Source organism: Macaca mulatta, chromosome 6 (genome assembly GCF_049350105.2).
Source record: "Macaca mulatta isolate MMU2019108-1 chromosome 6, T2T-MMU8v2.0, whole genome shotgun sequence".
NCBI lineage: Eukaryota > Metazoa > Chordata > Mammalia > Primates > Cercopithecidae > Macaca > Macaca mulatta.
The window spans coordinates 166,022,563-166,038,967 of NC_133411.1; the positions used below are offsets into that span (position 1 = coordinate 166,022,563).

A 16,405-nucleotide genomic window follows, 5' to 3' on the forward strand; every position below is an offset into this window, starting at 1 on the left:
TGTCTGTTGAAATCTTTTGCTGATTTATTAGTCATGTTGTTCATTTTCTTATTATTGAGTTTTAAGAGCTCTTTGTATATTTTGGACAACAGACCTTTATCAGATACGTCTTCTGTAAATATTTTCTTGTAGCCTGTAGCTTGTCTTCTCATCCTCTTGTCCTTCACAGAACAGATTTCTTTCTTTTCATGCAGAACATACAAGATGATTCAAGCAGCATTTTTAATTTTAGTGAAGTCAGCTTATTAATTCTTTCTTTCATGGACCATTCCATTGGTGTTGTATCTAAAAACTGATTGCCAAAGCCAAGGCCATCTAGATTATCTCTTATGTTGTCATCTAGAAGTTTCGTTTTGTGTTAATTTCTAGAAGATTCATGTCTTCTAGAAGATTTATTTTGTGTTAATTTTTGGGAAGAGTGTAAGATCTGTCCCTAGATTCAATTTTTTGCATATGGATGTCTGGATGTTCCAGCACCACTTCTTGAAAAGACTCTCCTTTCATCATTGAACTGCCTTTGCTCCTTTGTCAAAGATTGGTTAACTATATTTGTACGAGTCTATTTCTAGACTCTCTATTGTCTTCCATTGACCCATTTGTCTATTCTTTCACCAGTACCACTCTGTCTCAATTGCTGTGGCTTTGTAGGCTTGAAGTCTGGTAGTGTCAGTTCTTTAACTTCATTCTCTCTCTGTATGATATTGGCTATTCTGGGTCTTTTGCCTCTCTATGGAAACTTTAGAATCAGTTTGTCAATATCCATGAAATAACTTGGTGGGTAAATTAAGATTTTTAATTTGAGATACTTATGGATTCACATGTAATTTTAAGAAGTAACACAGAGAAATCTCTTGTACACTTTGCCCAGTTTACCCCAATGGTAACATCTTGCAAAACTTTAATACAATATCACAACCAGGATATTGACAGAAATATAGTCAAGATACACTTCCATCACTAAAAAAGTCCCTCATAATGCCCTTCATAGCACATCTACTTCCCTCCTGTTCCCACCTCCCTCTTAACTCATGGCAACCACTAATCTGCTTTTTTTAGTTTCAAGAATGTTATATAAATGGAATCAATCAGTATATTACCTTTGGTGGATGACTTTTTTAGCTAGCATATTCTCTGGAGATTCATCTATGTTGTTGCATGAATAAATAGTGCATTCCATTTTTTAACTGAATATTATTCCATGGGATGGGTGTACAACAAGTGGGTTTTACATCTGTGTTGTCTTCAGTATATGGATATTACAAAGAAAGCCGCTATGAATGTATGTTTACAAGTTTTTGTGTGAATGTAAGTCCTCATTTCTCTGAGATAGATGCCAAGGGGTACAATTGCTGGGTTGTATGGTAGTGGCATGTTTAATTTTTAAGAAACTACCAACCTGGCATGGTGGCTCATGCCTGTAATCCCAACACTTTGGGAAGCTGAGGTGGGTGGATCACTTCAAGTCAGGAGTTTGAGACCCACCTGGCCAATATGGTGAAACCTCCTGTCTCTATTAAAGTTTAAAAAATTAGCTGTGCATGGTGGCACATGCCTGTAATCCCAGCTACTCAGGAGGCTGAGGCAGGGGAATTACTTGAACCCAGGAGGTGGAGGTTGCAGTGAGCCGAGATCGCGCCACTACACTCCAGTCTGGGGAACACATGAGACTCTGTCTCAAAAGAAAAAAAAAAAGGAACTACCAGATTGTTTTCCTTATTGGCTTACTTTACGTGCCCACTAGCAATGTGTGGGTGGTATAGTTTCTCTGGTTTTACATCATAATTTGGTGTTGTTCCTTATTTATTATTTTTGTTTTAATCATTCTAATATGTGTATAGTAGTATCTATATGTGTATAGTATTAAACTATTGTGGCTTTAATGTGCATTTCCCTAATGACTAATGATACTGAATATTTTCTCATGGGCTTATGTACTATCTGTATATCCTCTGAAAAAAATTTATCTTGATATCTTTTCCCTATTTTCTAATTGGACTGTTTGTTTTTTTTTAATGTTGAATTTTGAGAGTTCCTTGTATATTCTACATACTAGTCCTTTATGGAATATGTAGTTTGCAAATATTTGCTCCAGTTTTTAGCCTGTCTTTATTCTTTTCCCCAAGTCATTCAAAGAGTGAAAGTTTTTAATTTTGGAGGAGTCTAGCTTATCAATATTTCCCTTTATTAGTTATACTTTCAGGGTTGAGTTTAATAACTCTTTTCCAAGTCCTAGTTTCCAAAGATTATCCCCGATGTTTCTTTCCTAAAAGTTTTACAGTTTTCTGTTTTTAAAGTAAGTCAGTGATCTATTTTGAGTTCATTTTTTAAAATAAGGTGTGAGCCTTATTTAAGGTTAATTTTTTTGCCTATGGATGTCTGATTGCTCCTGCACCGTATGTGCAAAAGTCTATTTTTTAAAATTACTCTTGCACTTCTATTTTTAAAAATCTGTCAGCCATATTTGTAAAGATCTATTTCTGGGTATTCTATTCAGTTCCATTTAGCTATCTGTTTTATCCCTCCATCCGTAACTTACAGTCTTGATTGCTATAGCTGTATAGCACTATAGCTGTATAGTCCTAAAATTAGGTAGACTGATTCATCCCACTCTATTCTTTTTTCCACAACTGTTCTATTCCCATTCCTTTCCCATTCCATATAAATTTTAGAATAATCACTTCTAAATCTACAGAATAACTAGGATTTTGATAGAAATCATATTAAATCTGTATATTACTTTGGGGAAAACTGACATTTTTACTATGTTGAGAAATCCAATCCATGACTTAGGTCTTTTAAAATTTCTTTCTTCAGGTTGGGCATGGTGGCTCACGCCTGTAATCCCAGCACTTTTGGGAGGCCAAGGCAGGTGGATCACTTGAGGTCAGGAGCTCGAGACGAGCCTGGCCAACATGGCAAAATGCTGTCTGTACTAAAAATACAAAAATTAGTTGTGCATAGTGGTGTGCACCTGTAATCCCAGCTACTTGGGAGGCTGAGGCAGGAGAATTACTTGAACCTGGAAGGCAGAGGTTGCAGTGAGCTGAGATTGCTCCACTGCAGTCTAGCCTGGGCAACAGAGCAAGACTCTGCCTCAAAAAAAAAAAAAAAAAATTAGGCCGGGTGCAGTGGCTCACGCCTGTAATCCCAGCACTTTGGGAGGCTGAGGCGGGCAGATCACCTGAGGTCAAGGGTTCAAGACAAGCCTGGCCCACATGGCAAAAACCCATCTCTACAAAAAATACAAAAATTGGCCAGGTGTGGTGGCACTTGCTTGTAGTCTCAGCTATTCACATGGCTGAGGTGGGAGGATTGCTTGAGCCTAGGAGATTGACGTTTATGTGAGCCAAGACTGTGCCACTGCACTGCAGCCTGGGCGACAGAGCAAGACCCTGTCTCAAACCAAAAAAAAAAAGAAAAAGTAAAAGAAAAAAACTTCTTTGTCTTTTCTAGAAAGTGCATGCATACAGTGCTAATTCCTTTACTTACCTGTATCCCACACATTTTGATATGATTTATATTTCTTTTTTATTTCTGGAGTCTCACTCTGTTGCCCAGCCTGGAGTACAGAGGCATAATCATAGCTCATTTCTACTTCGAACTCATAGGCTCAAGCAAACCCCTTGTCTCAACCTCCCAAAGTGCTGGAATTATAGACATGAGCCACCGTGCCCTGCCAATTCAATGTAATTTTTATTTCCCTTTAGACTACCTTTTTGACTCCCTTTTACCACTTAGATTCTAACAACACAGTTCTAAGTGTTTGGAGATTTTCCTGTTACCTTTCTGTTATTGATTTCTAGTTTGATTCCACTGTGGTCAGAAAACACATGGTATTATTTCAATTCTTTTAAAGTTGTTGAAGTTTCTTTTATGGCCCAGGATGTTGTCCTGATCTTGGTATACATTCTGTGGTATCTTGATGAGAATGTGTATTCTGTTGTTGTTGAGTGGAGTGTTCTATTAATTTTGATTAAATCCCATTAGTTGATAGTGTTATTGATGTCTTCTATATAATTACCAATTCTCTGTTTAATTGTTCTTTAAATTTTTGAGAGAGGGGTGTGCCTCCTCAAACTACGAATGTGGATTTGTTTATTACTTTCAGTTCTACCAGTTTTTACTCTACATATTTTGCAACTCTTATATTTGGTTAAAACACTTAGAATTGCTATGTCTTCTTGGTCCCTTTAATATCCTTTTTATCATTATGCCTCTCTGTGGTAATTTTCTCTGCTCTGCAGTCTATCATATTAATATAGCTATTTCTGGTTCACTTTGATTAACATTTTCATAACACATCTTTCTTCATCCTTTTACTTTCAAAATGCCTATATCATTATATTTGTAGGCAGCTTTTGTTGACAGCATGTAGTTAGGTCATGCTTTTTTGTTCACTCTGCCAATGTCTTTTAATTGGTGTATTTAGACCATTTACATTTAACGTGATTATTAATATGTCAGGGCTTACGTATGCCATTTTATTTTTCGCTTTATGTTCTCTGTGTTTTTGTTTCTATTTTATTTTTCCTGCCTTCCTGTGGTTTACTTGAACAGTTTTTAAAATTCTGTTCTGGTTTATCTATAATGTTTTTGAGTATACCTTCTTTTTAGCTTTTTTAGTGATTGCTCTAGGTATTCTATTATGTATATGTAACTTTTTACAATCCATCATGCCATTTTAGTAGTTTGAGTGAAATATAGAAACCTTACCTTTCTTTCTATCCCTTTACTCTCCCACATTTATAATATAATGGCCTTAGATATTTCCTCAACAAAATTTTAATCCCATCAGACAGCTTAAACTGTCAAACATAACTTAGAAAATGCAAGAGAAGAAAAATCTATTGTGTTTTCCCATATTTTTGCTTACTATGTTCTTTCTTTATCTTCCACAATCCCGCCCTACTTTTTATAAATCATTTCCTTACTGTTTACAGAACATCCTTTAGCCATTCTTGTAGGATAGGTCTACTGATGGCAAATTTTGTTTTCCTTCAATTTATAATGTCTTGATTTTCCCATTATTTTTGAAGCATTAATTTGCTGGGATGGGATTCTGGGTTTCAACTCTTTTCTTTCAGCACATGAAAAACAATGTGCCACTTCCTTCTGTTTTCCATGGTTTCTGATAAGAAATCCTCTGTCATTTGAATTGTTTTCCCCTATAGATATACGTCATTTTTCTCTAGCTACTTTCAAAAAATTTATTTATTTATTTATTTTTTTGAGACAGGGTGTTGCTCTTTTTCCCAGGCTGACGTGCAGTGGTATGATCACAGTTCACTGCAGCCTCAACCTTCCAGGCTCAAGCAGTTCTCCCAACTCAACCTCCTGAGTAGCTGGGACTACAACTGTGAACCGCCATGTCTAGCTAATTTAAAAAAAAAAAAAATGTAGAAACGGGTTCTCCCTATGTTGCCAACGCTGTTCTCAAACTCCTGAGCTCAAGTGATCTTCCTACCTTGGCCACATTTTTTGTTTGTTTGTTTTCAGCCTTTAATTGTGCTTTGTCTTAGCATGGATTTCTCTGAGTTCACCCTATTTGGTGTTATCTCCACTTCTTCAATCTGTAGATTTATGTCTTTGCTAAATTTGAGGGCTTTCAATCTTTATTTCTTCAGCTTTACCCCTTCTTCTCTCTTTCTAGGATTTCAGTGACACAAAGTTAGATTTTTTGTTATAGTCCCACGAGGCCTTGAGGCTTTATTTTTCTTCTAATCACTATTCTCTATGTTGTTTAGATTGGGTACTTTCTGTTATCCTTTTTCAGTTCACTGATTTTTTTTGTCTTCTCCTCCATTCTGCAGTTCAACCCAAGCACTTTTTTCTTCAGCTATTATAGTTTAGTTCTAAAATTTTTCTTCAGCTATTTTTTCTTTTTTCTTCAGCTATTATAGTTTTTTTCTTCAGCTATTTTCTTTTTTTCTGTTTTTCTTCAGCTTTTTTCTTCAGCTATTATAGTTTTAGTTCTAAAATTTTTGTTTGGTTCTTCTTTTTCATCTTCTTTTTCTTTGTTGAAGTTTTTTTATTCTTTGCTGAGGATTTCTATTTCTTTCATTTGTTCCAAGAACATTCCTAACTCCCTTTTCATGGATGCCTTAAAGTTTTTATGATATTAACTTAACATCTCTGTCATTTTGATGTTGTCTCCTATAGGTTGTCTCTTTTCATTCCGTTTTGAATTTTCCTATTTCTTGGTATGACTAGCAATTTTTGGTTTAAGTCTGGACATTTATTCATTAGAAAACTCTGAATCTTATTTAAAACTTACTTTTGGTGGACTTCTTCTGACTCTATTCCAGTAGGAGATGAGGAGGGGGCGTCACCTTGTTACTTCTATAGCAGTTACTTGGCCCCCAGGGTGGACTTCCCATTACTACTGGGCAAGGGTGGGAGTTCCAGCTCCCCAAATGGACACCACTAGCATAGGGAAGAGGAGGGAAGGCCTTCATCACCAGCTATCAGGAGTGGAAGTCAAAGTCCAAGCTCCTTCCTTGGCATTCTCTGATACCACACACTTGGGATATAGGAGGCCTCATTACAGCCTCATGAGGATGTTAGATGTTAATCTCAGCTCTACTCGGCCTTTGCCATGGGTGAGGGTGGGGCCACAGGTTTTTTTTCTTTTTCTTTTTTTCTGTGATGTTTCGCTGAAGTAGACTTGTAATTGTGTAAAAGTTTTCTGCTTTCCTTGGCTGCCCCTTTCCTGGTCTTTATTTATTTATTTATTTTCTCCTGATCATATCTTTGTTGGGATTATTTTGGCGTAAGTGGTTCCAGCTTCTTCACCTCCAGGTTGTGGAATATATGAGGCAAAAATTAACCAACCAAACAAAAAAACCCAGGGAAATAACCCCGATGTTGTTCCTCAGTTCCTGAGGTTCCTAGCTTTCTTTCCACCTTTCAAGTCTTCTGCTGTTTGTTTTATATGTAATGTTCAAGATCTTTAGTTGTACTGATCAGGAAGAACAGAGAAAATCACATCTACTCTATCTCTCTGGAAGCAGTAAGAAGTGAATTATCCAAGTAGTCAATAAAATACTTGTTTCCTTTTGTATCTCTACATGTTTTGAATTTTCTCAAATAGACCCATTAATTTGGCAGTAAGCAAATATACCTAGTTTTAAAATTATTTAAATTCAAAATTGTATATGCTACCTTATATCCTTCCTGGCTATCATCAACACTTTTCATAACATTAGTGAAGTCACAAGGAGGTGACCCCAGTGCATTACACTGGCATAATGTTGCAAGTTGTGTTCTCTGTGAAGCAGATTTTGAGACAGAGTTTTGTGGGAAGGATGTTTATTAAGGAGCGCCCTTAGGACCAGCACCTGTGGAAGGGAAAAGGGTGGAAGCAGGAGTACACAGGGAAGGAAGGTGAATTTTGATGCAGGCCCCTCAGGAAGCTCTGGAACTAGAATAGCCCTTCAGACTTGGTCTGTATTGGGCTGACAGCCAGACCTTCATATGCTACATCACACTGTTCTTGATGTGGGCTCTGGAAAGAGCATCACATTGGGTGAAAGAGATCTCTGCAACTGGCACAATTTCTAAACTCACTGCCAGCTGAAAGGTGTCTATGGGCAGCATTCTCAGCAACTGAGGACACAAGTCCTTCATTGAAGGAGGGTCTGGATAGTGCATCACCACGTATACCCCACATGAATATTTTTTTTTTCCTCTTTGAGACAGAGTATCGCTCTGCACCCAGGTTGGAGTGCAGTGGCCAATCTTGGCTCACAGCAACCTCCGCCTCCCAGGTTCAAGAGATTCTTCTGCCTCAGCTTCCTGAGTAGCTGGGATTACAGGTACGCACCACCATGGCTGGCTAATTTTTGTATTGTTAGTGGAGACGGTGTTTCACCATGTTGGCCGGGCTGGTCTCAAACTCCTTACCTCAGGTGATCCGCCAGCCTCAGCCTCCCAAAGTGCTGGGATTACAGGCATGAGCCACAGAGCCCAGCCATCACATGGATATTTCTAATGGGAGCATGTCTTTCAAAGCATCTGCTCTAATCTCATTTTATAGATCCTGCAGCAAGAGGCAGAAATTACATACGGTCACATATTAACAACTACTTTCCCAAATATTTTTTCTCACAGCAACTACAGCGACCTTTACAAAGTGCAAATATGATCAAGTCACTCCTCAACTTAAAATGTTTCAGTGGCTTCTCATTACTAAGGACAGAAGTTAAAGTTGCATACACGAACCTCAAAGCCTTGCACAGTCTGTCTCCTGCTGCTCCCTCTAGCATCTCGCCTTCCATTCTTGCCCTGCCAGCCATGATGGTCTGCCTTCAACATTTTGAGGCACCTTGCTTCTTCTCGCCATAGACGGGTTTCCTCTGCTTGAAAGATTCCACCCTAACATGACAACTGCATGCGTGATCTTATACTGCTTTTGCCAAAATATTGCTTTGTCATCTTTGTACTTATGCATGTAATGCCAGACTTTAAGTTTGGATCATTGGTTAGTAATCAACCATCCACTGTCTCATTGCACTTGCAGCAGCAGAATTGTTACCATGGTGACGAATATTGCTGTTAAAAGTATTGGCTTTTATCTGATAGGGATATTGACTTGATGCCCCAATTGATAACTCCCTCTGAGGAAGAGGCCTGTTGCTTTGAAATACGTAGGTATTTATGCATCTATCTCTGATGAAGTATCAAGATAGAAAAGGAAATGTAGAGAAAGTGCATGGTACAGCACGCTGTGGTGGGCAAGTCCCCATCTCTAGTTTACTTAAATTGCGTTTGGGTGAATAAAATATATTCATGCTGAAGAAACCCTTCAGGGAGGGGAGGGTGCATAAAACAAGACTAGAAGAAAGGCAAAAGATAAAACCATAGTCTACACAATCATGAAATTAAACCGTTTGTAGCTAGGATAATTCAGACTCTGGCATAGCTACAAATCTGGAACTCCAGACTAAAGGCTTTGAAATGAGTTTCCTTTTATCTGTCTCCTCTACCCCACCCGCCAACCTTTCACACTCTTGGGTGGTTTTCCCAAAGGCCCTCTCAGACTTTTGAGCGTGTGCCTCTCTCTCTGTCCTTCTACCTGTACCCACTGTTTCAAGAGTCAACTCCCAGAACATCTTAATCTCAGCCCCTATGGTATTTATCAAAAATCACAAGGTGAGATTTTCCAGCCGCCCACTAGAGCAACTGAGAAGGGATTCCCCTGATACTGACAAACCACCACTCCTTCCAGAATATGTCGCTTCTCACCTCCTCCATCTCGACTACACATATTTGCTGTTCAGAAAAGGTTCCTAAGTTTTGCTGGAAACCCAACTTCTGTCCTCCAAGGTACTGCTGCTGCAGAGAATGAGCAAAGACTTGCAAGGCTGGGCAGGTGCTCCCCTCCTGGACTTACATGGCTCCCGGAATCATTTTTCTCAAATCCGACTTTTATTATCTGGTGTTAATAATTTAATGTTTTTCATTGACTCCTTTTACAGGTTTTTTAAAAATGGAAAGGCAATTTTTTTACAATAAAGGTTTTTAAAATTTGTAATCCCATGTCTAATGTAGTGTGATTTTTTTATTCTGGGAATTAACTTGCACACAAACACATAATTTACATCATGTTAGTACAGCATTTTGGACTATTTTTTTCTTAATATATTTAAACATTTTTCCATGTTTCTGTATTCTGAATACTTTTTATGTCACTTAGAATTTTTATTTCATACTTATTGAAAGATATCTTTCAGACTTAGATATTCTGTCATACATCGCTCGTGTGTATGTGTAAAAAGGAAAACATTGATGAAATAAATTGATTAGGGCATTTCTAAGGCAGTGATAGTGACATGCAGTTGACACCTTGCTGACAGTGATTTAAAAACAATCCTGATTTCAGAGATGTTAAAGATACAATAACAACACCCCGTGAATACACTCTCTTCTTCAAGAAATAGAATAATCACTATTTTGTTGAAACTCCTTGTGTGTGCCTCCCAGATCAGGCATCTCTCCCTTTACCCTGTAGATAGTCACTATCCTTAATTTTGTGATTATCATTTGCTTGTTTTTCTCTCTACGTTTAGCAAATATATATCCCATTGTTGAATCTTATTTTTGAGCTCTTCTACAAATTGAACTATATCATATATATTTTTGTGATTTGCTTTTAGTATCCCACATTATGTAAGATTTATCCATGCTAGCCGGGCACGGTGGCTCATGCCTGTGATCCCAGCACTTTGGGAGGCCTAGGAGGGCAGATTGCTTGAGGTCAGGAATTCAAGACCAGCCTGGCCAACATGGCGAAACCTTGCCTCTAGTAAAAATACAAAAAAATTAGCTGGGCATGGTGGTGCATGCCTATAATCCCAGCTACTCAGGAGGCTGAGGCATGAGAATTGCTGGAGCCTGGGTGGCCAAGGTTGCAGTAAACCAAGATTACTCCACTGCACTCCAGCCTGGGTAACAAACCCAGACTCTGTCTCAAAAAGATAAAAAATAAAGATTTATTCATGCTAACATGTAGAGCTGCCATTCATTTTCACTATTGTAGATTATGCACTGTAGTCCATTCCACAATTTATTAACTCTCCTGTTTGAGGAACATTTGGGCAATTTCCAGGGTTTTGCTATTACAACTTGTTTTACTGTAAACATTCTCCTAGTTGTCTACTGGTAAGCATATGTGAGAATTTCTCCACTGTCTACACCTTGGAGGAAGACTTGTTAAGATTAGATCAAGAGTCAGCACACATTTTCTTAAAGGCCCAGATAATATTTTAGATTCTGCGGGCCATATGGTCTCCATTGCAACTACTCAGAGCTGTCATTTTTAGTGTGAAAGCAGCCATAGACAATATGCAAAGGAATGGCTGTGGCTATGTTCCAATAAAACTTTATTTACCAATCCAGACAGCTGGCAAGATTTAGACCTCAGAACATGGTTTGCCAATTCCTGATCTAGATGAGTAGATTTCCTATTCTAATTGCCTACAAATACTGCTGCACTGCTCCTTCTAACCTGCATATCCCCTGAGGGGAGGTGAATCCTGTCTCTGCTTAGGCTAAGGACTGGACTGAATGTCCATGTTCAGGGGCATTCAGAGAAAAGAGGAGAATGGGTGTGGGGACGTGGTGGCAGTAGTGCATCCCAGCTCTTCGTCTGTGGCTTTGACAATCTCTGGGAAGCAACAGAAGAAAGGGATTGAGGCAAAGCAGAACATTCACATTGGCTCTGCTGGGCCTGGGTGGGTGGTGGGGCTCTACCTGCCTGGAGGCTGGGGTCTCCGGCTGTAGCATAGCCACCATCACAGAAGCCACTGTGAGGTCACCACCAGGCTATGGGCAGAAAAATTCAAACAGAAGATTGTATTTCTTTTGGAGTTGTATGATTTCCTTTATTATTTGAGCTGCAGTAAAGAAAGCTGGGATGGGCTCCTCTAGGGATACTTCCCAGATCCCTGGGCAGTTGTAGCCCTGGCTCCTCTTTAAATGGATTTGGTTTCAAAGATGATCGTCTCCGTGGTCTCGGATGTCACAGTGCCGCTGATCATCTCCAGCTCCTGGCCACCCTGGGCTTTCTCCACTTTGGCCTCTATGTTTTGCTTCTCCACCATCTTAGCCACGATATCTACCTCTCTGTCGTGTGATGTGACCCTTGCTTTTGAACCAGGAGTGGCCCTGAGGCTCCTTAAAAACGAGCTGATCTTACTGGCTTTCTTACGTAAAGCTCCTGTGCTAGATGCAGATCGGTTCTTCCCCAGTTCGTGAGTTGTTCTCGACTCTTTTTTGGTGGAGCTGTGGGTGGAGCTCTTGCGAGAGGAGCTATGTCGCTTGCCCCTCACGTTGCTGTGCCCTTTTTCTTTTTTGTCATCTCTCATGTTTTTATGGCCAGATACGGACCGGCGGGAGGACGGTTTCTGATTCTTGTCCCCCGCTGTCCTGCGGTGACTTTCACTTGCCTTGCGGTGATGAGAACTTTTCCTACTGGGATGTCTGTCCTTCTTTTCTCTTCTTTCCTTTTTTTCATTCCAGGCTTCAGCACTGGGCGGGGAAACCTTCTGGCTTCCATCTCGCTCACTCATGTAGCCTTCGCTCTGCAAGGTGGAGATGAGGGGCCCCACGGCTGGCCCTTCAGTTCTTTCTGCTGCACACTTGCTGGTCGTCATACTGCCTGCAAACGCCGCACTCAAGCTGCTGTCTTGGGAGAGACTGGTGGTCCCCGCCATCGAGGTGGAAGTACCTGCCGAGGAAGTGCTTGCGGCACCCACCAAGGCCAAGCTAATACCATCTGAGGATATGTTGGCAGCACCTGCAATGGACTTGCTGGATTCGTTTTCTCCTGGATTTTTGATGGCTGCTCCCGCCAGCGCTGTGGTCACCTGGCCTGGGCCTGCAGATTTGGTTGCTGCTATGCTCACAGCGCCTGTTGCAGGACTCGTTGCTGCCCCTGCTATTGCCACATCTGTTCTAGGGCCTGTTGCTGTTCCTGCCACTGCTATGCCACCTGCTGTCCTGGCTGCTGCTCCTTCAGCAGTCCCTCGAGTGCTCCGGGATAGAGAAGCTGCACTAGCCGTTCTGTGGGAGGCACGTTGGATTCCCTCTCCCCCAGCATAAGCAGAAGAGGTGGCTGCAGATACATCACAAGGCTTGTGGAGCCCAGTCTCACTCTGATCCCTTTCTCTGTGGAGCTCTGCAGCCTGTACCAAGGGGAAGAGAAACAGATGAGATAGAGATGACTGAAATGGAGATCAGAACTTTCTGCTCCTCTCTTATCCTGGAGCTGAACAATTCAAAGGCTTATAATTAGAAGAACCTGGGTCGGGCATGGTGGCTCACGCCTGTAATCCCAACACTTTGGGAGGCCGAGGCGGGCAGATCGCTTGAGGCCAGGAGTTCAAGACCAGCCTTGCCAACATAGCAAAACCCCGACTCTACTAAAAATACAAAAAATTAGCTGGACAGGGTGGCGCGTGCCTGTAATCCCAGCTACTCAGTAGGCTGGGGTAGGAGTATCGCTTGAACTCAGAAGGCGGAGGCTGCAGTGAGCCAAGATCACACCACTCTACTGCACTCCAGCCTAGGCAACAGAGTGAGACACCGTTTAGAAAAAGAAAAGAAGAAGAAGAAGGAGAAGGAAAAGCAGAATCTCTAAAATCATCAAGTCTAAGTTGTTTTTTTTTGTTGTTGGCTTTTTTTTTTTTTTTTTGAGACAGAATCTCACTCTATCGCCCAGGCTGAAGTGCAGTGGCACAATCTCGGCTCACTGCAACCTCCACCTCCCGGGTTCAAGGGATTCTCCTGCCTTTGCCTCTTGAGTAGCTAGGACAACAGGCACCCACCACCATGCCTGGCTAATTTTTTTGTATATTTAGTAGAGATGATTTTCATCATGTTGACCAGGCTGGTCTCAACCTCCTGAACTCTGGTGATCCGCCTTCCTCGGCCTCTCAAAATACTGGGATTATAGGCATGAGCCACTGCACCCAGCCTAAGCCTAAGTCTTGCTCTCATTTGTTGCCAGGTTCCATCTACAGTACCCCTTCAATGGTCACTCAATTTTGGTTGAGCAATTCCAGTACTAGAGAAAGTACTGATACAATTCCTCATCCTTGGACATTGTATTTTGTACACTTATTTTTACATATTCTGCAGGACAGATTTCCAGAAGTGGGATTGCACAGTCAAGAGATACACTCACTTTACATTTTGGTGGCTACTAAGATTGTGCATGTGCATACACACACGCAGGGTGTGCTGATTGACACAGAAAGCAGTGCCTGGTAGTCACAGGGAGACAGACTGTGACTCAAATGGAAGAAAGACTTCTTCATTGTTAAAAATCTTGCACAGCACTTTGGGAGGCTGAGGCAGGTGGATCACCTGAGGTCAGGAGTTCAAGACCAGCCTGGCTAACATGATGAAACCTTATCACTACTAAAAAAATAAAATAAAATAAAATAATAAATACAAAAATTAGTTGGACATGGTGGCGGGTGCCTATAATCCCAGCTACTCAGAGACTCAGAGGCTGAGGCAGGAGAATCTCTTGAACCTGGGAGGTGGAGGTTGCTCTGAGCCAAGATCATGCCATTGCACTCCAGCCTGGGAAATAAGAGCGAAACTCTGTCTCAAAAAAAAAAAAAAAGCACAAAAAACTGTACAGTCTCCAATTGCATATTGGACACTCCAATTGCATATTGGAGACTCAGAAGGGTGGGAGGGGGTGGAGGGATGAGAAATTACTTAGTAGGTACAATGTATATTATTCAGATGATGGTTACACTAAAAGCCCAGATTTTACCAGTATACAATATAGCCACGAAAAGAAAAAAAACAAACTACACTTGCACCCCTTATATTTATACAAATAAAGAAAAGTTCCACAACACATCAGACCACCTGGGTTGGGGTAATAAGTGTTCAAGAAAAGACTGACAGTCAGGATGGTGTAGAAAGGATTTCAACCCTGGGTGTGAGACCGGAGTAGCTGATACCTAAGGTCTCTGAAATTCAGCCTTATGGGACACTTTGAACAAGCCCTCCCACCTCCCAGTGTGGTAAGTCCCCTAGTAGTGGCTCGTTTGGTCCTGAGCCCTTGCAAATGCAATACATTTTCCAGGTGGGCCTCAGAAAGTACCAAAGGCTTTGTAGGACTGGCTTTGAACTGCTCCTCAAAGACCCTGCCCCGTGTTCTCGAGCCTTAGAGAGGCTTACCACTAGGCTTTTGTTGTCTTCGGGTGCTGTGTCCCCAGTTAGAAGTGTCGGGGTACTGCAGTAACTCTCTACTGGTGGCCTCAGGAGATAGACAAGTTTTTCCCAATAGCAAAAGAGATCTTCCCGTGTGTCAGAAGAGGGACACAGCTGCAGATAAAAAGTACGGCCAGTGGCGAGTTTCAGGCGCAGCTGCTGTTTCTCACGATCGTGGATGGAGATCTTCACAAACTTCAAGGGAAGCAGTCTCGTGAGCTCTAGAGTCTTGACGGGCCTGCGACCTCTCCCCTTGGCAAACCAGCCCTGTCTGACATGCTCTTCACAGATTTTAGTTGGTCGGGCCAGCACCATGACATCAGGCAGTGGGAGGATGGGGCTGGTGCAGACGATGCCCACTGTCACCATTCGGACACGGTTGTGTACATCAATCACTTCTCCCTTTTTGTTTATCTGAATAAAATTACTCTCGAACATCGGTGCATACTTGAAAATGTCGTACTCTCCTCTCTTGTACAATTGTCGCTGCAGGTCCCCCATGGAGGTTTTGAACGCACTCATTGAGTAGTAGCTGCGGGCTGTGTAATAAGGTAAACAAGATTCATTGCTCATAGTTCTCTTCATTTAAGACAACTCCACCAGCCACAAATAGAGTCCCCGAGAGAGAGAGGGAGAGAAGGTAACTGCCCATCTCCCTACAGGGCTTCTGCCTAAATCTCCTGGCACCACCACATTTATCCTCTGCAGTCCTTTGTGACCTGTACTCATCTCACACCCCTTTGTCCTAGCCTCCATGCAACTATCCCTTCGAGTCAGGGTCACCAGCCTTCCCCGCAAAACAAATCAACACCTCCACAGGGGTGAGGCTGACCTTGCCGGGGTGTAGGTGTGGGTAGGCTGGGTATTTTTTTCAATCAAAATGCTGGGACGCATAATTTATGAAGTCATTCTGCTTTTATAAATATCTGGGTTGTTTCCAGTTTTGCTGTTTTAGATAGCCCTTCAAGGATCATCTTCTTGCAAAAATATTTTTGCTTCAGCTGAATTGCTTCCTGGGGATGAAATCCTGGGCATGTAAAGGTGTGCTTGCTAAGGGCAGGGGTGCTGTCTAGATGCTGATCTCTGTGTCCCCAGTGTGTAGGTGGCACAGTGCCAGCAGGCACTCAGGAATAGGTGTTGAACGAATGGTCCCAAGGGACCTCTGTTCCCCATCAGAACTAAAGAGCCAGGGTTCCATTTGGGCAGTGATTTTCAGGATATGGAGGATTTTCTCAACTATTCTCTCATTTGAAGTGGTTTTTATTTTTTATTTTTTATTTTTTTATGGAGTTTCACTCTTGTCCCCCAGGCTGGAGTGCAGTGGCTCAATCTCTGCTCACTGCAACCTCTGCCATCCAGGTTCAAGCGATCCTCCTGCCTCACGCTCCCAAGTAGCTGAGATTACAGGTGCCCACCACCATGCCCAGCCAATTTTTGTATTTTTAGTAGAGTCAAGGGTTTTTCACCATGTTAGCCAGGCTGATCTCGAACTCCCGAACTCTGGTAATCCACCCTCAGCCTCTCAAAGTGCTGGGATTATAGGTGTGAGCTACCGCACCCAGCCAGACGCAGGTTTATCTTTTAAAACATCATTTTCGAGTGAGAAAACGGAGGCTCAAGATTGTCTTGCTTGAGGTTAGAGTCCAGAGCCGGATTCTAGGTCCAACCTTTT

General features: G+C 41.6%; 1 protein-coding gene across 1 annotated transcript; it reads right to left on the reverse strand.

Moving 5' to 3' along the window:
• Positions 1 to 10,863: 10,863 nt before the first annotated feature.
• On the reverse strand, positions 10,864 to 15,402 carry GARIN3 (golgi associated RAB2B interactor family member 3). The gene is made up of 2 exons (XM_001113357.5): positions 14,701 to 15,402; positions 10,864 to 12,683 (listed from the first exon to the last, which is right to left on the reverse strand). The coding sequence occupies exons 1-2, from the start codon at positions 15,316 to 15,318 to the stop codon at positions 11,472 to 11,474; spliced, it is 1,830 nt and encodes a 609-aa protein (XP_001113357.4). The 5' UTR covers positions 15,319 to 15,402; the 3' UTR covers positions 10,864 to 11,471.
• Between the last annotated feature and the right edge of the window lie 1,003 nt (positions 15,403 to 16,405).